Source organism: Bombus huntii, chromosome 4 (assembly GCF_024542735.1).
Source record: "Bombus huntii isolate Logan2020A chromosome 4, iyBomHunt1.1, whole genome shotgun sequence".
NCBI classification, from domain to species: Eukaryota; Metazoa; Arthropoda; class Insecta; order Hymenoptera; family Apidae; genus Bombus; species Bombus huntii.
The window spans coordinates 15,940,408-15,964,779 of NC_066241.1; the positions used below are offsets into that span (position 1 = coordinate 15,940,408).

At 33.2% G+C, this 24,372-nt stretch overlaps 1 protein-coding gene across 1 annotated transcript in view; it reads right to left on the reverse strand.

The window, feature by feature from the left end:
• Positions 1-24,372, reverse strand: part of LOC126865057 (neurotrimin-like) — a 256,318-nt gene that overhangs the window by 95,183 nt on the left and 136,763 nt on the right. Inside the window, exon 2 of the mRNA XM_050617135.1 lies at positions 11,313-11,410. Within this exon, the coding sequence (XP_050473092.1) occupies positions 11,313-11,410 (98 nt within the window). The remainder of the gene's footprint in view (positions 1-11,312; positions 11,411-24,372) is intronic.

A 24,372-nucleotide genomic window follows, 5' to 3' on the forward strand; every position in this document is an offset into this window, starting at 1 on the left:
AGAATATATTTTGTAAAAATCATTTTTCAAGGGATTGAGTATGGATTAAGGATTTCTCTAGACTGTAAGATGTATTTTACATTTAAGTAAAACTCTTTCATGGAAAACAATGTTTTCAAAGAGAAACTTGAAGGTATACAATGGCGTGCTAGGTTTTAGCATTTAAACGATAAGCTACGTTTTCATTTTTTCATTGCTCCTGATAAAAGCTGTGAGAATTCTGATACGTATATATATTACTGAATCCTACCTTTGAATATTTATGCCCCAATGTCCCGTTCGTTTCAACAAACAAAACATACCTTTCATGTTTTGCAAGAAATTTTAAGATAAAATTGTGGAATGAGAAATCATATACGTACACGTGTTAGCCACGATTCATTCGTATTCTTCCTAAATTGAAGAAAATTAGTAATATTAGAAGATTACGATTAGGTCGCAAACTCATCGAAAGAACATGGCAAATTTGAGAGTCAGAATATAAGATGGAACATCTAAAACAAATCAGCTGAATAACTCGTTTACTTTTGATGTTAGAAAACTATCAATCAGATCAAATTTGCTCGATTTTGAGAGAGCTATAATTTGATGTTAATAGTTTTTCCATTAGTGAAGGTATAGAGGACATATCAAGACTAATTTCATTTCTTTATATGAATGATATCTCTTTTTACATCTCTTCAAAGAGTTCGCTTTAAGACAAATATAAACAAATGTAATATCGTGATATAATGTGTTTACAAAGAGTGGACAATAGAGATGTTAATCAGACAGAAAAAGACGATTGTTGTTCAACCTGAACTATTCACGCCAAACGCACAGAAAACAGCGCAATCCACACTCTCTCGGCAACGCCACTCGCAACCTCTGTCTCCGCTCAGCTCGCACTCTGCTTCTCGACTCGCACGCTGCTTTTCGACTCGCACGCTGCTTTTCGACTCGCACGCTGCTTTTCGACTAACGCTCTGGCCGTTGCCGCATTCTATTGTCTATTGCTGGGCCCACCGCACACGTGTTCTACAGACGCTCGTAGCCAGGGTCACGTAGGTCCTTTCGACTATTTACCTATTTACCTGAAGGACCCGGTAATGCATCGATGGAGCCGACAGCGCCTCGGCTCTCGCGACATTGTCTGTAGTTAGCTCGACGTTTCTTGGGCCCTTCTTCCCGATACTACACTCGGCCATCCTGCAATAACATCTGCCCTCAGATGTTGCCTTCTATCTCGCTGTCATCAGATGCGTCACTTTCGGCGCTGCTTTCTTCTTCCGACGATATGTCGTTACCATCCATGGCCGCTTGTAGCCGTGCGCGTAATTCTACTTTTCTTCCCGTCGTTTTTAAACCCAAACTAGCGAGGCGCTCCTTCAACTCCTTCGTATTCATTTTCTCAACATCTTCATCTTCGTTACAATCACGCTCAGCTCTCTGTACGTTTCCTAGATCTCGTTGACCGGTTAGCTCTTCACCGCCCGTCGATTCCTTAGGACACGATTGTCCAGCCCTACACGCCCGATTCAGCCTTGCAATCAGCACTGACCTCGCACCCGATATAGGGAGGTTCATTCGCGCGAGCTTACTCCTCAGCTCCTCCAGCGTCGAACCCTCTTCACCCGACAATCGCTCGTCCCCGACGTTTGCCATTTTTCACACTACACAAACTTAAACCGTCGACGATATCGTCTTTTACCGCACCGCGTACCGGTAAATTCACAACTAGCTCGAATAGCTCTGTTAAACCGTTTCGTTTTCTGTCTTGTCCAATCCCGGACGAGCCCCGAAAAATATGTAATATCGTGATATAATGTGTTTACAAAGAGTGGACAATAGAGATGTTAATCAGACAGAAAAAGACGATTGTTGTTCAACCTGAACTATTCACGCCAAACGCACAGAAAACAGCGCAATCCACACTCTCTCGGCAACGCCACTCGCAACCTCTGTCTCCGCTCAGCTCGCACTCTGCTTCTCGACTCGCACGCTGCTTTTCGACTCGCACGCTGCTTTTCGACTCGCACGCTGCTTTTCGACTAACGCTCTGGCCGTTGCCGCATTCTATTGTCTATTGCTGGGCCCACCGCACACGTGTTCTACAGACGCTCGTAGCCAGGGTCACGTAGGTCCTTTCGACTATTTACCTATTTACCTGAAGGACCCGGTAATGCATCGATGGAGCCGACAGCGCCTCGGCTCTCGCGACATTGTCTGTAGTTAGCTCGACGTTTCTTGGGCCCTTCTTCCCGATACTACACAAATATTGTTGTACGCTGCTCTGTATTCACGAAATACTACTATTATTAGTTTGAGATATTCTACTGATTAGAGTACAGCTTTGTAGTACGTAAGTACACTATTTTCAAAAATGTGTTATTCGAAAGGGCAAAACGTGAGTATAGTTTGCATGTGTGGAGAATATCGTCGAATTATAAGATGTTAATAGCCTGATTGTTGAAGCAGTGCGTTTGCATGCTGAAAGATTTCCCGATCGTGCTACATCCTCATGTCCTGTCTTTTGAAACATTATAAACATTTTTCATGGAGGCGGAAACGCGGATGGCAAAAGACGTAAATGGGACAAGGTACCAACTGATGATAAAACTATGTCAAACATTTTAGTATCTACAGCACGAAATCTACATATTAGTATAAGACAATTTAAGCATAAGAATGACATCAATCTTTCCATAATTCAGTTCACCAATATCTAAGTGGAAATGATTTTCAAAATCGTTCACAATTGTACGAATAAGGCATACAAAAACTGCAAATGGATGATACGTTCTTGATTAAAATTTTGTTTACGAACGAATCCGCAATTATAAATCACGAGAAAGTTAATCGTCACAACAACCGTAAATCAACACTGTTGATCAATAGATAATCCGTGGTTGCTGAGGGATAACATAAAGGGGAAACAACATATGGCTCGCACAGTTTGCGGATTTTATATCTTCCGACCTCTATTGACGAAGAAAATTGAAGAAACACGCGTACAGCGAGATACCAACAAACAAGGAAGACGTGATAAACATATAAAAGCATATAAAAAGAGTCTACTCTGCGATTGATGAAACTCGGCACACGATGTTATCCCAAACTTTTAGGCAGTTTTAAAGTATGTATCGCCATTCAACATCGCTATTTTAAATAAATCAATTCGTCGAAATATTTAATTATTGTCTTGAAGTAATTTATTTTTCATCATAGTTGACCTTAAACGACATGTAACTGCCTTCGACGACCTTCGACTAGGGGTCATTGTATTCATTTTAAAACGTTCTATCAAAAGATATATAAAAAGACAAATCGTTCTATATAAAAATATAAAGTTGATCTATATATCCCCTCTACACCTTCGCGTATAAGAAAACTATTAACATTAAACCGTGCCATTCTCGAAACCAAATCTGCTCTAATGCACTTTCTTCTATCATTAAAAGCAAACGAGCTAATAGTTGCATCACTTTGTTTAAAGTCACATCCTGAAAGATATTAATATACGAAATATAAATGTTCACGCATAATGCGTAAAATATGCATATGTTAGCATGTGATTCATATTTCTCGATGTTTCTTTACCCATTTGAAAGTTCTCTCGTTGACCTTAATGATCCTTAAAAAAAAACTGTTTGTAAATGTATTCATTCGTCGAGAAGATCATCCGGCAGCAATTGAGTCCTTGGTGTAACAAGGGATTAAAATAATGATGGAATAACGAAAACGCGAGCAGCATCTTACCATTTAAGGCGAAGAGTTCTCAGACTACAAGAACATTTGAGGGTAACATGGGCCGAGAAGGAAACGTACAAGAGTGACAGGAAGCGCCTTTGCTTGCCGTGAACCGTGACTGTGCAATACCCAGGCTTAAACTGACGTACTTAAGCTAAGTCTACGTCTGCTGGCAGGTTCGTCCCAGGACGTGCTATACTCATTTTAACTCTACACAGCTTAACACTCGGCCTTCCTCCCTTGCCGCCAGTGACACGCCACACCGCGCCGGTTCTTTGTATGCGTCGACCATGTTCCTCAACTCGCAATAATTACACAGATTCCTATTCCTCGACTCTTTACCCTGTATCCGATTGTCCTTGAAATGCACAATTCGAAACAGCCAACGGCGGTGTCGTTTAAATAAATTTGAATTTATTTAAATAGAAATTATATTACGCCATCGACCGTTTTTTCCCTGTCATTTGTTTTTTTCCTCGTTCACTTCAGCTTCTATTTAAATTTTATGGCGACCGCGTATGTTCCAAGCGAATGCATAAGTACCGTTAAGCTAAAGAGTTCATTCAGTACGATTGTTCGAATTGTTTTCAGACTGCAGTTGTGAATTTTCGGAAACTATCAAATAGAATTCTATCAAAATTCTTATTTCAATACAACTTAATAAACAGTTACTTATAAGGAATAATATGTGGCATGTACCAGATTTTTTATAATTTTATATGAAAAAAACGCAACAACATCCTTAAGGAAATGTCAATAAAGCCGTAAAGTTTTTTTTAACGATGCCTTCCTATTTTAAGTGTATACACTTCTTTCCAAAATTACTTTATATTATTTATCATAAATAATAACAGTTAGTACTTTAAAGTTGTTTGTGATATATGACTATCATAAAACACAAATCAATAAAATTATAATATTTTTAACGAAGGATAACACAATACCAAATATTCACAACTGACGTAAATTCCAGATCGGAAGATCTCTAAGTTTCATAAAACTTATGTAATTCTTTTTCTTTTTCTAGAACCACAGTAAATAAGATAATTTAGAAGAAAATAGTATGTGAACTTAAGCCTGTATGAAAATACGTGTAGAAGAGTAAGATTAATAAGACATAAAATGGTGTCAGCAAATTAAGTTTGATAGTATTTATTAACAAGAAGATAAGTTATGAATGGCTATATATCATGAAATTAGATATATCAATAAGATTAATATTATTGTAGTATCGTACAATATTGGAACCTATAATATTAAAAAATATTTGGAAGAAGGGAAGAGAAAGAGAGAAGGAGGAGGAGAGCCAGGGAGGGAGAAGGAAAGAGAAATATAAAGAATATAATAGAAATATAAAGAATGAAAGAAAAATGTGTAAGGAGAAAGAGTTTTTCAAGATGAGTTAGCGAATGATTGACGCATAAAGTCTAATCGCGAGGTACACTCACTTAATTTTAGCATTTAAGTATATCTAATTACTTGATATAAAATCATTTATAATCGTTATTCTTTTTATATTCCAATAAAATCTTAGAATATCAAGGAAAATTTGCTATATCTTTATTATAGATTATTACTTTGTTGCTTAGTATGAAATAATGATATGAAATAAAAAAAGATAAAGAAAACATTCGAAAGCTAAACTGATTAGCTTTATTTTTTGTACTTTTTCGATTTCATTATTCAGGTGCACCATTAACGTTGAATGATCTAGTTTCATACATTCATGCTGTGTTTGTAACATCATCACGTCTCTTTACTGTTCAATTTATAGAGTCGGTTAACATGACTTCTAAATGGTTTAAATTTCAAATATCGCAATTGAAACAAATAAACTGTGCACAAAATAAGCACAAAATTGCACGTAAATTTAATATTGCAATTAATAAAGTAATTCAATAAAACAATAGCATACTATGCTGCTTCATTCAAATTCTCTCATACAGAGCAGAGGATTGAAATTACTGTTGGCTAATTATATAAAAATACTTACATATGTCTTCTGAGAATAAAATGAAGCATCATTACGCTCCAAATGCATGGGAAATGGATGATTAAGCGAAGAATAAAAGATCTTTATAATTGGAGAATAGAACTTTTCGTCCAACCTTTCTCTTTCGCTGATAGATTAAAATAATATTTTGCGTTAGGAAATATCATTAAAAATAGCAACATGTTTAAAAGTTTTGCTTTAAATTTAAAAACTAGATATAATTTCCAAGTTTCAACGTTTAATTCGGTCAAATAATGCTAAATGTAGAATTAACTGAAAAGTGAAAGATATTTTTTAATACCAAATGAAAAAGCTGTAAAATTAACAAATCTTTATTAGATACTTTTTGTATAAATGAAGGGAATTTCTGTGAAATTATCGCTCTTAGTTAAATGATTCAGTATATTTAATTAATTATCTATACGTGTATTAATTATATATACGTCTATACTGTCTTTGTCATTAAATTAAACGCATATGATACAATTACAATTACCAACAAACAGCTTTTTAATTTTCTGGTTGCTTAAACATTCTCCTTCAATATGTACCCGATACGGAAGTAAAAAATAATTAAAACATTCATGATCGCTTTAAGCCCTTCCATTCACGAGGAATATTGCAACAGACCGGCAAGTAGTTCTTCGTGTAGAAATTTTGCGATATTGCCAATTTGTTTCGCACAAACGACTTTCCGCAGTAGCAATTCACGATTACTCGATCGCGAATTAACGAAATTTGCTTACGCTCCAGTTTTTCACGCGCAATGTTCGTTGACTGCTCATGCGAGAACTGCGGCTTTTTGTTCTACAGACGCCAATGTACGAGCTTAAAGTTATTAAATAGAATCGATTCTTACGAAAGGGTCACATGAAATTCGGGTCACCGATTCGGGTCACAGATTTATGAATTGTATATATTCCTATTATTATATAATATAAAGTCGTAAAACCTCAAACTAAAACCAACTAGATAAATATTATCAGCCAATGCTTCTTACTAGCATAAGAATCGTTATCAATTCGATGACCTAAATGACATGCGAGCATCTCTTCAATGGTATTGGATCTGTAAAATATGGTTGTTTCAAATATTGTAGTCTTTTATCCTAAATAAAATTATTTGAATTGTTCCTATTTTGTTTTTTTCTTTTTATATTAATTTCACTAATCAGTTTTAGCGACAAAATCTTTCTTTTTTCGGTAATATAACGCAGTTGTAATAATAAGAGAAATAAATGCAGGGAAGAATACACAAAATTCATTTTGTGTGGCAATTTTAAATATTGTAATTTGTAGCCCATTCAAAACTGATTAATTTTTGTTACACCTTTTTATTACATTATCGTAATTGCTTGAAAAATCTTTTTTTTTAATAACGTTTATTGACCAGTAGATGAGTATTACATTTGTATGTTGTTCACAATAAACAATGAACTTCGGTTGTGGGGTAGTTTTGGCAAAAGTACCGATACATGACGGTACGACATAGCCATACAATATTTTGTGTGTCGGAATTACATTTTTTAGCTTTACAATTTATAAATTAGATTTAAGTCGCTACTTGAAAAATCGTGTACTCCCTAAATATGAATAAAACTGACAACGAAATCTTCATGTTTTTGTTTTTCATAATTCTTTGAATGATTAAAAAAATGTTATATTTGTAGAGAACATGCAAAAGAAAGAAACAATAATGTAGTTTCCTTAATGCAGATGATCTTGTATCTGTATGATTATCTTTAATAAAGTTTAAACCTTTCTAATTAGTAGAATCTTTATACGACATCCCTTTTTATGTGGAAGGTTAAGGACGAGATTATCCCACTTAAAGGATGCAAGTTTGTTACTCATAGAATTTGTAGGGATTCAAAAATGTATCCAGGAGGAAACTTTTATAACAGCATTTCTACAGCATTACCGAGAATGTGTTACGTCGTGCATCGCGCCATGTAAAATATGCACATATGTTCGTTTGAATACGAATAGGTGTCACGAGGATAATAGTACTATAAAAATAGATGGTATACAGGAATATGTATTTTTACTTTGATACAGATTACGCGTGAAACTTTAACTTTTAAAATCATACTTTGTTTCTACATATTCTACGCAGATAGTATGAAATAAAACATGTGTGAACCATGACAATCATGGGCATAGTTATATTATTTAAGTCAACAACAATAAGTGAATATAGAAATAACATTATAATGATATAATTTGTTTTATGTATGCCTCTGAAAATATTATATCGGAATTTTATTTTGAAAAAAAACACAATTTAACATAATTACCAAGAAGTATATTTTATATATTCCAAAAATTGTGAACACACATGAACACACACATGACAAATATATTTTGTTGCTAAATGTGATGTTGGTTTTATTTACATTGTCTAACTTTATGCTGATCCATTACTAATGCTTGATTTGTTATTAAAGAGATAAAAACATTCTGAGTGATGATAAACCCTACCACATAACCGACAAACAAATGATCAAAGGATTACACTTTTATATGCGCCTCATGCGGATGCTAAGTAGACCTTTATAAGGAGTAAAAAACAGTTATCCTAAAATATTAGTTACGTCATTTGGGTCAAAACAATAATAAAAATAAAATTACAGAAATCAAGATAAATTCAACAATACAATAAATATTGTAACATATCATACTCCGTTAAATTTGCTTTCTCTCAGTTTTCAAAATTTTCTAATATATTTTCAGTATCTTTAATATGATCTGCGATTTAATCGTTGAAATTTTATATAAATCTTTTTTTCTTTGTCATTCTATTTCATCACTTCATAACGGTGGTGAAAAGATACATGTAAATTAAATGTAAGTAGATTGTAAAAAATTGTCTTTGATGAATGAACTTCAATTCACTAAGATTTACAGGATGTTGATAAAAGGTGTTTGGTACGCTACAAAATCCATTTAAAATGGTTCAAAATCGAAATGTGATTGCATTTTGAACAATGAAACTCATATATGTTTCGCTCGACAACTCTTCAAATTTTCTGTCATATAATGTTGTATTGTAAAATCACAAGTGTTGCACTTTTTAAATTTATCATATAGAAATGCGTTAAATTATTAAATACAAGCTGAAACGCTCGATTCTGATAAATTATTGGAATTTATATAATAGGAAGAATTCATTTGACATTAAATAAATTTAAATATAAATTTTTCTTAATTTCGTTCCAATTAGTATTGAAATACTTTAAAATAAATTGATATAAAATAAAATGCACCAAGTACAAACTGAATATTTCATTCAAATAAAAACATAATTGTGCCCTAGTTCTGTTAAAGTAAATTCCGTATTTGCATAATTGAAATAAATACTTCAATCTACATATATCTCAATACAAACATATGAAGAAAGTTTAAAATTCATATGCAATTTTTTTTAGATGAATATAATCAACGTAATTTGAATTTTTACTGACCGAGAGTAGCGATGTAAATTGAATGTGACTTTAATTCATTATGATTTATTAATTCATTGTACCTATATGTTTAGTATACATATTTTTGCCATATTAATGTCGCAACTGTTCCGTCGCAGGATGTTAAACATTTGTTGACGAAAGGCATCTGGTTAGTCGAGATTAGATCTCTTTCCCGCAAAGCGTTAGTCAAGCACTTTCTTCAATTAATCTGATCCACAATCAAACGGTTAGGCGAAGCTTTTTGGAGTTTAAGATTTAGACAACAGCCAAATTCATTGCTGTTCTTCATTTGAGAGACATGTATATTGAATACTACTTGCAACTGAGAACGTAAGTTATTATGCAAGTCAATTTTTTATGACAAACTAACATAGTTTCAATTACAAAAATATATGTTACATAGAGCGCCAGTTAATTTTATCATATTACACAACTATTGAAGTTTCATTAACAAGTTCAAACTTTGTTAATTGGTCAATCTCATGTTCTAATCAATAGTGTACATAGAATGTTAGTAGTCTTAAAGTTAATAGTCTTCTTGGTATAAGATAAATTTTATCGCTAATAATTTGCAAGTTTATAATGTAAGTTTGCAGTGCAATGGATAACATTTAATAGTATAAGCTATTACAAATATTATTACGTTATTTAAAATAAAGGTATTTTTACCTACAAATGCAAATAAAAGTACAGTGAGTAGCGAAAGTATTGAAACGATGTAATTCATCATACAAAAATTATACGATGGATTTCAATCTGTTTCACCAAATTGTACTATATATACTAGCATACATGCATTCACTAAATTTGCTTAAAGTTAAAAAAATTCAACAATATGTAAACAAATTACGTAAAATTTATTATAACTAAGAAGATGACAAGAACTGCGAAATCTCGAATGAATTGGCTGTAAATGCATTTAATGCTTTAGGTTGATGATAAAATAATTCCAAAGGGGTTAAATTTTCATGGCCCTTTGTTTTCGAGAAATTAGTAAGTTCTTTTTATATCTCACTTTATAAATTCTTTGAGTATTAATATTATGCTTTCTTAATATTAAATTCCTAGAATTTATTTTGATAAAGTTTTGATTATTTTTATTTATCATAGTACCCCTACATATTTCTACAATTTTACGGGTGGAAATTGTAGTAAATACATTTAAAACATAAGAAATTGCTGCTCTAATTTCTCGATTAATTCCTCGAAAACAAAGGATCATGGACTCAAATTCTTTTGAGACTGTTTTACTATCAACCTAACGCATCAAATGTACAAGCAACCAACTCGTTCGAGATTTTGCAGTTCTTACCATTTCCTTTAGGTACAAATAACACGTAACAAATGTATTTAAACGCTATGTTTTAAAGTCCATAATTTATAAACATGTATTTAGCCAAAAATTTAATAATTGATGGCCTTCAGAATATTTTAAATTACTGGGAACTGAATGGAGATAAAAATTTAACGTTTCTCCATAACTAAGAATCGCGAACGAGAAAAGATTCTAAACAAGTAAATCTGGACATTAAATTAGATTTCAAAAAGAAAACTTGCATAAAGAAATTCCCGCTCTTCCAAACAGAGGTACATGAACAGTTCACTACAAAATAGAAAAGTATAGCAGCGACAGAAGTATTGCAAATAAATCACGATTCAGAAGTTGCATCGAAAAAAATTAATATCAAGAATAGGATAGAACAATTCTTCTAATGAAAAATCCCTTCATATATGCACCAGGATTAGCATTAACGGTTGTTAGAAACTTTAACTAAATGATACTCGCACAATTATGACAAAGATTTTTATAGAAAAACAATATTCATGACAAAGTTTCATAAAAGGAATCGTATATTAGCAAGAAAGACAAACCACCGCTCAAATACTTTCATAATTTTACAAATCAGTATCTTTGTAGAAAGACAGCAATAAAGATATTCGATGAATTTATAATATGTAGTAATTTTGTCTAAATATTTTGAAACTTCAATGCAAATGAAGATATTATGTATGAGTATGAATGGCTCTCGTCATTTATCAGGGCTGTACAGTGTAATTTTATCAGGGGAAGAAAACAAAGCACATACATGCGAGATTAAGATACATCGTTAGCGAAGAGTTTACCTTGAAGGCAGAAAGGTTTGCAACAACGCAAGCGAGTACAGCTTCTCTGCCCAATGGGATCGTCACGTTTGTTATTGGCACAGTAAAACTCGGTCCCTCTGAAACACAAGAATGTTATCTTCTAAGCATGTAGTTAAGTCTACTTTATCGCAAAAAAACATGTAAGTACTCTGTACATATACATTTTCATGTTTTATTTATTTATTTACCATAATACATAATACTTAAACGTGAATTATGTTTAAATTTTTAGCTAATATTATTGCTAGAAAATGCATGAGAATACTTCTACATTTTTATTAATCTATAACTTTTACTAATTAAAATAAAAATTTGTAGTTTCGTGGAAATACTAGCAGCGAAGAGTAACAATAAGTACTTTTTAGTTTTGTATTTTAATTGCAGAACTTTATTGTTTATTTAATAAAAGCTTATATTTATATGTATATCTGCACACGATTCAAATATTGCAATGAACATTCATATCTTTTAATAAAACATTAATGTTACGGTTTTAGAGCAGTTAAGTACAAGCGACAATTTGTCGCACGACAGTTTTACCGTTTAGGAAAAGGTCATTTATTTATATGAACTTGTTCGTATTTGACAGCGATGCGACTACAGAACGACTTTGTTGTTTTCAAGGCTTAGCAACCGGATAATGACTCATTTGCTTCCCTGTTCTCGTCGGTTCTATAAAATTAATAAACGTTTTCACACTAACAACAAAATAGACTTTCTAATGTCATTTATACTTATATGTCTCAGAAGAAAAAGAGTGTCAACTTCTAATGCATGAAGTGCCCCTTAATGTATTTTGATACATAAGTGATGGACTTATTAATGACAACAATTCATTAAAAATATCTATGCTCATTCCAAAATAAACGGCAAATTTGGAAGGATAAATTCTTCACTCATTGTATAGTGCATAAAGCCTTATCTTCAACAACCGTTCGCTGCACAACGGATGCACTCAATGTTGTTTTCGTTTCTCCTTTCTTCCTTTCTTTGATTAGAAAGGCACAATTTACTGCTGTTTTTTCAAAGTCCATGGCGAAACTAATAACGAAAACCAACAGTCTTGTTGCTAAGTACGCATAGGTACAGCGATAAAACTGTTTCGTTATATTAACATTAATTAATATATATGTTATATATATTTTTGTATTTATTTGATAATATGTTTTTCTCTAATACTTTAATAAATTATTTTATTATCTATAATATTAACTTTTATTATTTATGATACTTGATTAGTAATATTTATTTTTATATTGCAGAATTCATTTGGTTCATTTTGCTGATAGTGATTGATAATAACAACGTAGAGATATCTGTAGAAAGAGTTTGAAAAATTTCGCTATCAAGTTAAAAAATTGAAATGTACCGTAGCAAAAGAGTATAAACACTCTCGCTCCACTGTCACTTGGCAGGTAGAGCTTAAATGAAAGTATGTCTTCACTATTCTTGTCTCCATAAACAGATTTTTAAGGTAAATTAACTATTTATAAAAGAATCTTCAACTTAAAAAGAAACAATAATTTCAGTAAAACCGTTATTTCCCGTTATAAATTGATGAAGTACAACTAGGCATTTTACAGATTCGTTCAATTACACGTACAAGAACGAGACATATTTTCTGCTCAAATGAAGATTATCTAGCGCGTGGCAATAATGTTTATTGCCATGGTTACCAAACAAAGATAAGAGTACAATAGATCCCCGTATAATATAGGGGATACATTCGATGTTTTATGAGCCACTCATAGGTTGTTCACTACTGCGGACAAATCAAGCGTGCTTCGTCACGACGAATTTCTCTGATATTTGCTTGGTTTACTTTTCTCCACTATATTTATTCTAGTGACCTTCTATGATCGCATCTTATCGCGCTATCATACATATCGTGTTACATAAATACTACCGTAATTCTTGCACTATATAATATAACACTCAGTATAACACGTAAAATCACATATCACGTTGCAGAAGACATTCACTGGTTCACGATCATTCGCATTTGAAGATCAAACATTACTCATTTAATAGAAGAAAGGTAAAAGTTATTAAAGGAATTCCACAATTTGATCGACGAACGAGCTTTCTTAAGCAATTCACGTTTGAATATTTTCATATATTTTTTGCTCAATGTGTTTAATCGTGTAAAAAGAATAAAATCGAAAAATAATTTTCAATCCTTATTTTACTTGTTTAGCTGCAAAGATTTTTAATTAAATTCTACGATTTTCTTTGCTCTCGGTTTTTAGTTCCAATTCTTTTCGTATTTCTATTTAAATTCTCGTTCTAATTAAAAAACGAATAAAATGCTTGGAAGAAAAAATAAACGTGGAAATTGATGAAAAGGGGATATTAATTAAAGCTGATAATACACGAAAGAGAAAGATTTGATGAAAATCTAGTTGAATTTCAGAGTAATGAAGAATAATGAATTTCAGTTTTCATAGAACGCATCGTTCTCAATGCATACACGTGACGCCCCACGTTCTCTAAGTAGCTCATTCTCTATATTCTGCTGCATCGGCATACTGCTGAGAATTTACTGACACGATACAATTTGGTTTTGTATAAAATATCGCATGCGATACATTATAGACCCGTGCATCATAATCATTTGCCGTCCGGAATATGTGTCTAACTAAATGCATTATAATTTATATTTATATCTATGTTTCTATCTGTATTATACATACATATATACAGCTTACTGTCAATTGTATTATATTGATAGTTTTATATTGGCAAACAAATTTTTAGGAAACATACGTAGACATCTTTATGACACAAAATATAATTGAAAAACATTTTTACATGTTGTTGTGCAAAACAGAATCTTCAGATATTTGTTTCATGATGTTGCTCGTATATAATATACCTTAGTTGGTAAATCTAATGTATTAAAAATACATGTAATAAAACTTGATATAGCTCTTATGGAACGACGTATGGGGTTAACTATTATCAGATAGAGAAGAGAAAGAAAGTTAGTTCTTTAGAATATTTAAAAGAAAATCAAAATTAATGTATGAAAAATATCTCTGAAAAAGTACCTGTCGTAATGAAGATTACACAAAATATTAATTATTTTGTTTAAATTAATAAACATTTCTTTTGAAATATTAGAGTTGTTGGTTTTTAAGTCAAATATTACTTGAGAAATAATGAAAGAATTACAATAAAATCAAGTATATTTTTAAATTTATTCATAGAAGCAATACGTATTTCTATTTGGTAGATAATCTCAAATTGTTGCACAGTGCTATAAAGAATGTTTCAAGACGGGTGCTACAGCCGAATAAAAGATTATTCTACAAATATAAGTTAAAAAAGTATTAATCTTCCCTGTTTCAAAAAAATTGTGTTTCGAAATTCGTCGAATAGAAAGTAAAAATTGTTCGATTTAGCTTTTGGCAAAGTTCCCTCGACATCTGTTTCAAATCCAATTTTTTCGAAAGCGAAGACCTACACGAGAAAGCTATTGTTTTGATTTATCTTTCAAAAAGTAAAATAGTCTCTTAAATAATTGCACTTCTGTTCCTGAGATATATTAATAATATATTAATAACTAATATCGTTCGTCATTTAGGCGTACATACTCTGCTCGTTCAGCCACTATTATTTATTATTTATCCCATCTTGTAATAAAATAATATTAATAGAAGGTCTATTATCTCTCTACGTTATTTATTTTTTCTATCTTTATGTTTGTAAATAGTCATATTTTTGTTTCTTATTCTACTAAATAGTTTCATTTTCAACACTCCATTTTTTTGTAACGAATACAGGAGATTGTTTTCTACCAATTTTATTTTTGAGGGAACATAGGTCAACAATACTAACTACTGACTGTACGAGTACCAAAATAGTCGTTCGAATAGAATTGAAATTGATTTGCATGGAGCGCAGAAATTTTGAAAAGTTGGGAACCAGGAATAGGAGATAGGACAACGTTTTGCGAGAATGAAATTGTTTGCTTTTAGAAATAATTATTTCGGAATAATGTATCGTGTACTTACATTATTATAGTTACAGACTATGTACAGTATATTACATTATTTACAAATTTCAATTAAAATATAAAAATTAACATAGTTTATAAATACGAAATACAATGATATCGTATGATTATTTTTTCTAAAATTATGTAAGCATTGTTTATCGTTCAGAAGATGGCATCTGAAACAGCATAGGAGCAAAAGAAGGATTCGACTCGCTCGCTTATCATCATACAATTCCTTATACAATTTTATTTGTAAATATGAAACATACAGCCAATTCTTGTGCTTATACTAGTTCTATTAGATACAACCAATTTCTTTCCAAATTTTCTGAACGATGCACGATACTTTGTACATACAATATGAGCTCTACAATGGAGCATTCTTAGAACTTCAGGCTAAATCTCAATTGTTATAGGTTGATATAAACAGATCGAGAGACTTAATAATAACCAGTCCTAGGAAACTATAAATATTAGTGTCATATCAATGACGAATCACTGTCACGCCCCTTTTCGACTTTCTTTGATAGTCTAATTTTTTATTCATTCATAATCCTAAACAATTCAATATTGATTCTAGAAATGTAAATAATATGTCACATTCACCCCTAAGGTATCGTAACTGAATCATTACATACATACTAATTTGGATCAATATGCGAAATGTTCAATGCTTACCTCAGTTGACAACGAGACAGAATTCGTTGTTACGTTGCACGAAGTATAAAATGATCAAATGTTTAATGCCACGTAACGTTTTAGTTATTATATTTAATTTTATTTCATTTTGTAATTCATGCTTTAATTTTTTATGTATTTATATCTGTCCTTATACTGTCCACCTTTATTTTTAATAGGTTTTATATTTCAAATCATAACAGTCTCTTAATTTGTCTATAGATAGTGAAACTTCTTTTACAATGGAAAATGTTAAAGAAGAGAAAAAGATTGCCACATAAATACATACATAAAGTTTTTTAAATCCTTCTTTATATAATCTTTTGTGCAATATTATTCGGTCTCAGCATTGGTAATTAATGTATACCTATTTTGTGAATTTTCTAAATTACTGTTACTGAAGTTTGTAAAATTGTTCTGAAGATAACAGTAACTGTAATTTCATTGTATGAATATTATCTACAATTTTTCCTGTTAATTCAAAGCTGTACAAAATGAAAATATTTAAAAAAATTGTTAATTTAAAGAAAAATGATTTAATACATAACGGAGAAGATTCATATCTACGTACAACAAAGTTACTTAATTTCGTATATTTGATTGAAATAATTTTTCTTATAATAGATAGATTATGAATAATTTAAAGTACTTAAATTAAACGAATTAGCCCGTATAAAAGAATAAATTTTTGTTTTCTCTACAACTATAAAATTATAATATTATTTACGTCAAATATATTCGTTCGAAAATATTTTAATTATTTGGGATTTATAGCCATAACGGTGCACTAATATGTATTTAAAGAGGATTATTATAGCTAGTTAACGAATCTTCGGTTCCCAAAATGCTTTGAGGATTTGTTACGCTAAGTAGCCATGTACGAATTGCGTAAAGGCGATGGAGAGGCAAAGAGAGGCAATGTTGGAAAGGGGGTTGAAACCTGGTGTGCGCCAACAGATAAGCACTGATCCCAATTACACGTTGAGTAGACCAGTTTCCAGGCTGAACGGATCATGGATTATTGACTCCATCTTGATTACTCCGCTGCCGTCAATACAATTGAGAGATCGATATACCTTAAATTTCGTATACTTGACATAAACATGAATCATATACCTTTTACATTTACAACAGATTTACTCTTCACCTATCTCTATAATTACACGGTCAGAGAAAATCGAATTTATCAGTATTTATATTGAAACAAATATCTTGCCTGATCACACTTTCGACTGCGTTCAAACAAAGTTAAATTAATCGTAATGAAGTTACAAAGGTATTTTGAATAATAACTGGCGAAATTAAACAAACACAAAATTTGGATCGTTATACAGATCGATATTTGATGTCAACAGTTGCTTAAATAAAGTTAATGGAAAATGAAGCCTCAAAATTATAATTAAAAATTTTCTAGTACAGTAATAAAGTCAACATGTTATGTTTGATAATTATATTTCCATAAATTTCGCCATTTTGTTTATACTAATTTCACTTGCTTCATTAAATAAGTATAAATTAATGTGGACATTAATATAAAATTTATAATGTGTAATTTATTTATATACCTACATATAATAAACTCAAACGTATCTCGTAAACTCAGACCTATCTTTTTTTAATCGAACTTCTCATTTATAGTCTTGTTACTTTATTTTGTACAGAATATTCGTTTAAAATGAAATTGTAGTTTAAATTATTTGCATTAAAAGAATTTTATTTTCAAGTTTATTCAATAATTACAGAATAATACACTTTGTTTTTAATGTAATTTTTAAAAAACATGAATTTGGAAAACTAAACACATAAACTGTTTACGGTTTTTAGAAGTATACAAAGAGTTCTAAATAATTAATAAGAAATTTAAGATTGCAGGAAAGTATTGATAAATTGATATAATTGATGTACTAATATTTTATATAAATATCTATTAAGGTTCTTAATTAGTGTTATAGGTACTTTGTAAGAACTATGATATATATTTCCTTAAGATAAATTTTATTTTATATCTATATTTTTCAATAAGTCGATGTCTTACGGTCTGTTGAATTCGTTTTGCCACATTCTTCGACTATGAGATAGAAGTATGTCACGCATCGTCAAAGAGCTCTTGAAACGGTTTTAACGTTTCCTGTAATTGACTATATTCCCTTTACTTTAATAGCTCTCTTAACTACCTTTGATAGCCCTGTACGTGTATGTATTTTATCTACCACATCAAAAAATTTACAAACATATTATACACTGTGAAATTTGCACATAAAAGTATTTATAGATATACGCTTGAAAACTACTCTCAATTATGAATATATTTAGATTCAGATTAAAATATTATATTATACCCATTTTATTATGTGTAATCGTCGTATTATTGATTACTTTAAGCATCTAAGTTTTTTTAATCGATTTCTTGTTGATACGAATACGTTTTCTAAAAGTGCATCTAATTTTCTACGACAAAATTTCGACAGAAATCTTCGACTTCTACTTGTTTGTATTAATATTTATGCACTGTAAAATTAAAATATTCATAATTGTAACAATGTTGTGATCTTCCACATGATTATGCTATGTGTTATTAGTATGCAATACGTATTGTGTACTATACATACCTGTGAGTATTACGTATCTTCTCTTGCTCCAACTTATAGCATTGTTACATTTTGGATATTTTGATTGCTCGAAGAAAAACTAATGAATCACAATGTATTATAATCATCTATGAGATCACAAATTGTTAGAATTTTTACAATTTTTACAATCATATATAATATGAATAAATCTACCGTATGCTGTACATTACCTACCATTACTGTAATGGTATTGGATGAAAGAAAGTTAAAAATTAAAGTGTTAACAGATGGTATACAGTACTAAACAAGAGTTTGATTATATGTATATAATTGTTCTTTACAGTGAATTTAAAATCATTTCTTTTAAATAAATTTTTTCTTTCAAATGAATTTATACTTTAGGTCAACAAACAAACAGTTATTTATATAAAAACGGTAACGTAAATAATGTAAAATTCGATATTTATAATAATAGTCAATAGCTTTAACTAGGCAGCACCAAAATGATAATCACGAAAAAGCTAAGAATGTGGTGAACTTATAATGTTATTTGACGCTATATTAATTCCACCGAGGTCACGGTTCTAAAAATTTCGCACTAGGTCGCAGTATACCTAAAAATTCAGTGACTTTAAATTTGTACTGAGCTGCTAATTTTTCATAAAAGTTATACTAGCAGGTGAAATATATTTATATGTCGGGTTTGTCGGGTTGGCGTTAGTCAGGGGCGCGTCGCGTATCTTCATTAGGACAAGCCATCCTAGTTGTTCAATGGAGATTATATTTACAATTATATGTACAAGTGTTGATTTAACAGGGTTTAACAATTAATCGTGATAATTAGACACTCTTAATATAAAGACAATGTTCTTAGGTTCAATAACGAATCCACGGTCAACGGGAAAACTCTTTGTACAATTGAATATATTTTGATTCTCAAAGTGACGTTAGCTGTGTCGCACGGTATCTTTCTGACTGTCTGACCAGACGTTGTGTGTAAACTCTTCAACATTTGTCAATTGCATATTGACCGGGGATATCAACAAAATTCCAGGCGCCATTACTAGGTTGACCCGCGTAGAGCCGTCATTGATCCTGGCCGGGGCTTGTTTGTTAATACAGTGTGTGCCCCTCAATATTAGTTCTTCTATTATTAAGTAAAAACCTTCATCCCGTGACCGTGGCTACGTTCGACAATCAGTTGTGTCACTTCGAGCCCAAGCCCACTGTCACAAATCTCGGGCAAACATAACCAGATCGTATCACAACAACTACTTCTAAGTTCTATTATTTAAGTACAGCTATAATAAATAGTTTAGACCAAAGTATTGGGGATCTTCCCAAAATTCCAAAAGAAAGGCCCGATGTACCTACATTTCCGAAATATATTATTATACTAATACATGAAAAATAATTACTTTCATTAAAATAGATATAATTCTGATTATATAATATAATTATACAATCAAATCTCTATTTATATTTCATTTTCTTAGTTCTGTCTATAAAAATATGAATTTGTATAACCGTCCAGTCTAGTAATAATGCTTTTTGTCACATTATAATTTCTGTAATGGAATTTTTTTTATTAATAAAGTTATTTCTGTAATTTCATAGTTTCTTTACTTCCTTGATTTGGATTTATATTACTTGTTTTTCTTCCAAAAAATTAAAACTCATCTTAAGAGTTATCATTTATGTGGATCAAATTTAAAAGGTTATAACATGATGATTTCTTGTACTGTTTCCTAGTTATAGATACAACGTCGGCAATGTTTCAACAATATGCGGCCTGCTATTTTGAAGGGGATAGTATTGAGTCTCCAATACAAAATAAGTCACATTACCTTTTAAGCACACGACGTATATTGCTGTTCGTTATTAATTAATTAATTTATTTGATCATTGATTACTATAAGAATTCTGTTTGTATGAATATGATAATCAAGGAAATGCAAGTTATTGCGCTGTAATTGCGTGATTTCAATAATTTCAATCTGGAAACAGAATGATTCGAGAGAATAAAAAGAGTCAGAGCATCTAAACAAATTTATATCCTAATAGTTTATATTATTTTAATTTTATTAAAGTGAAGCTTTTCTTTTTAGCAAGTATAGTATATGAATAGTAATAAATTAATCAGTATTTAAGAAGTTAAATATTATACACGCGATTATAAATTATACGATAAAATAATGTAAGTTAGATACTCATGAGTCGTATAAGATGTATAAGATTCTATAAGACAAAAATTTTCTTTACAGTAAATATATTTTTCATATTTTTTATATTAATATAAGAGTATATATAAGTGTATGGAAACTAGAAAAAAAACAGTACAACAAATGAACACTGTTATATAGTTTTCTAGTTCTTTAAAATATCCTTTTCGGAATACACTGAATGTTATCACTACTATTGTAATCGTCGTATCTATTTACAGATTAAATCGACCTAAGTTTAAGGATTGTTAGAGAAGTAAGTAACAGCAGCAGGCAATTCATCAATTACTTTAATCCAATATAACTACCATTCGTTGGTGTAGATTCAAGAAGATAGAATTAAGTAAGAAAAACAAATTGTCGATCAAATGTACACAGCCATACGTATCTACTAACACAATGGAAACAGTAAAGTTACCAGGAATTCGTATTACTTCCTTAGTCATTAATTACTAATGGGTAAAGAACCATTGGAACTGTGTAAGAAACTGAAAGGTTAACGTTGCTTTAACTGTGCAGACCATTAGAGCGAATATATTCATAGACAAAGATACTGCAGAAGTTTCTTCATCACGAAAACTAAAATCATAAGAAAAATAAAAACAGGTTTTATAGAACAATGTAAAATTGCAAGCTTATTTTTACGTTAAATAAATTTATAATGATTAGAAATCTATAATTCTGTTTTCATTTTATACTTGAAAAGAACTAGAAATAATTAATACAATCTGAATTCGCATATAATGCTAAAAACTTACATCAAAATGACCATTTAAGTCAAAATGTCATATATCTTAATAATTTTTAAACGTATACACAGGAAATATAAAATAGTGTTACATGTTGATTTCAATCAAAGCTGTTTGTTTTACTTAGATGGGACAAGGATCTAGTTCACTGGTCAAACAACAAAATTTCGTAGAATCATTGCTAAAGAGACAAAAGAGGCTCATCCGCTTTGTTAAAATGGAATAGCATAGTAGTTTATTTTTAGTCGAAGGGGTTAGGGACTTCATTGAATCTAATAATATTTATTTTAAATATACTTTTTTATTCTATGGAGTAAATACTTTTTTCAAAAGACTCTTTAAAAAATTGCAAAGACAAAATGAATATACATATGATGTATTGAAAATCATTCTGTTCAACGTTCAATATCTATAGGACAATCGTGTAATTCGATTCTTTTTTATAGTATATATACAGTATATATAGTATATATAGTACATATAGTATATATAGTATATATAGTATATATAGTAGATATACTATATATAGTATACTATAGTATAGTATATTATATATACTATACATGCTGTGTACATCAATAGCCATTTTTATCCTTTATGTTAACTATATACATACTATATATAGTATAGTATATATATAGTATACTATAGTATAGTATACTATACTTTTGATGTACACATCTATACAGTCTGTACATCGGTGTCTGCTGGTGGAACCCCGACATCGCGAAGCTGAGGACGAGATGCGTCCGGGCCCGAAGACGGTACCTAAGGGCATGCCGTTGGCGACGATGCGACGAGAAAGAAGTCTTCTTGCGCTACCGGGCGTACCGCGTGCTACGGTACTCGCTGCAAAAGGAGATCAAGAACGCGAAAGACCGTGCCTGGTCCGAGCTAGTTGAAGCAGTCGAGTCTGACCCATGGGGAAGGGCATACAGGACGGTGACGCGAAAACTTCGCGCGAGGGGCCCCATGGCAACGATGGAGATGGAACCTGCGCTGCTGCTGCGGATCATTGGGACGCTTTTCCCCCCGCAAGAAGACAGTGCGGCAGAACAGTCGCGGGAAACGACACGGCCGATGGAATGGAGGGATGACTGGGAAGTCACGGAGGAAGAGATGTGGGAGGCGACCAGAAGAATGGCCTCCCGCGACGTGGTGCCTGGCCGGGTCTGGGGGAAAGTGATGGGAGTCATGGCCCCCAGACTTCGGGGCCTCTACACTAGATGCCTGAGAGAGGGAGTTTACCCCCGGGCATGGCGGACGGCGAGGCTGGTTTTGCTCCGTAAAGAGGGCCGACCGACGACTTCGCCGTCGGCGTACCGGCCGATATCCCTGCTAAACGAGGTCGGAACACTCCTCGAGAGGGTGGTCGCCACCCGCTTGAAGCGACACATAGCGGAACAGGTGCCAGGTTGGCACGAAAGCCAGTACGGCTTCCGGAAGGGACGCTCGACGATTGACGCGGTCAGACGCGTGCGGGCGCTCACAGAGGACATGGTTTCCCGGAACGGCGTGGCGCTGGCGGTTTCTTTGGACATTGTCAACGCGTTCAACTCCATGCCATGGGGCAGGATAGTGGCGGCTCTGGAGCACTTCGAGGTCCCCAGCTACCTCGTCCGGGTTCCTGTAGGGAGGACTTGCTTATGTAAGTCTATGGGGGCTGGCAAACCCACGGTCCCGCAGCCAGGGAGGACCGTCGGGACAAGCGTCCCGTTTACGTGAGTCCTCTATGTACACCGCGGGGAAGGTCGCCGGGAGTGTAAGGCGTTTAAGTACGGTTACACTCTCTCTACGTGGCCTTAGGTAGTAGCGCACCCACGATCCTGATGCCAAGGATGGGACCGTCGGGATAAGTTCCCGGGTACTTTGTACCTTGAGGCCCCCCCTTACGTGAGACCCATCTGGAACTGCCGAGCATGGTTAACAGGCCGCTGGCCGGTAGTGACGTGACCGTACATCCACACGATAGTGCCACTAATGACTTAGGATGGTACCACGGGGGTTGAGTGAAAGCCCGGAGGGAGTAGCGACCCCTCTGCTCGACCAATTATGGATTTGGATTCGTGGTGGCAGTGGTTGATGGCCAAGATGCTGGCAAGAGGGTTGATTTAAGGGGTATTGGCTCCCCCAAATGGCCTTCAGCGGGTGAGCAGCGTCCCACCTGCTCCGGAACCGTACTGGAGAAACGGAAGGGTTTAGAAAGCGCCCCCTTCGACCTGAGATGAGCGACAGTCCCTGTAGGCTTAGCGAAACGGGGTAGCAAGGCACTTTGTGCCTTGTGCGCTGGTTGGACGTAAACCCAACCCCTATGGCCCTATGGGGTGCCCGGGTACTGTATAGCGCTAAATATACGCTCAGGTAAGCACCCGAAACCAAAGATGAGAATATCTCGTCCGGCTGATCCGAGCCTACCTCGACGACAGGTGGATATGCTACGCCAGCAAGGAAGGGGAGGAAAGGCGACCCGTCGAGCGCAGCGTTCCGCAGGGCTCGGTGTTGGGGCCGATCCTGTGGAACGTCGCGTACAACGAAATACTGCGATGCCCGCTGCCCCGAGGCGCGGCCATGATGTGCTATGCGGACGACACTCTGGTTCTGGTTGGGGGTCGTGGTTGGCACGAGACGCTGCGCATCGGCGAAATCGCAACGGCTTGCACGACCCGTGCTGTGCGCGGACTGGGCCTTGGGGTCTCTCTTGCGAAGTCGGAGGCCATCTGGTTTTACGACAAGAAGAGGCGAAGGTCTCCACCGCCCGGCCTATGCATAAACATGGCAGGCGAAACCGTCGGGGCGGGATTGAAGATGAAATATCTGGGT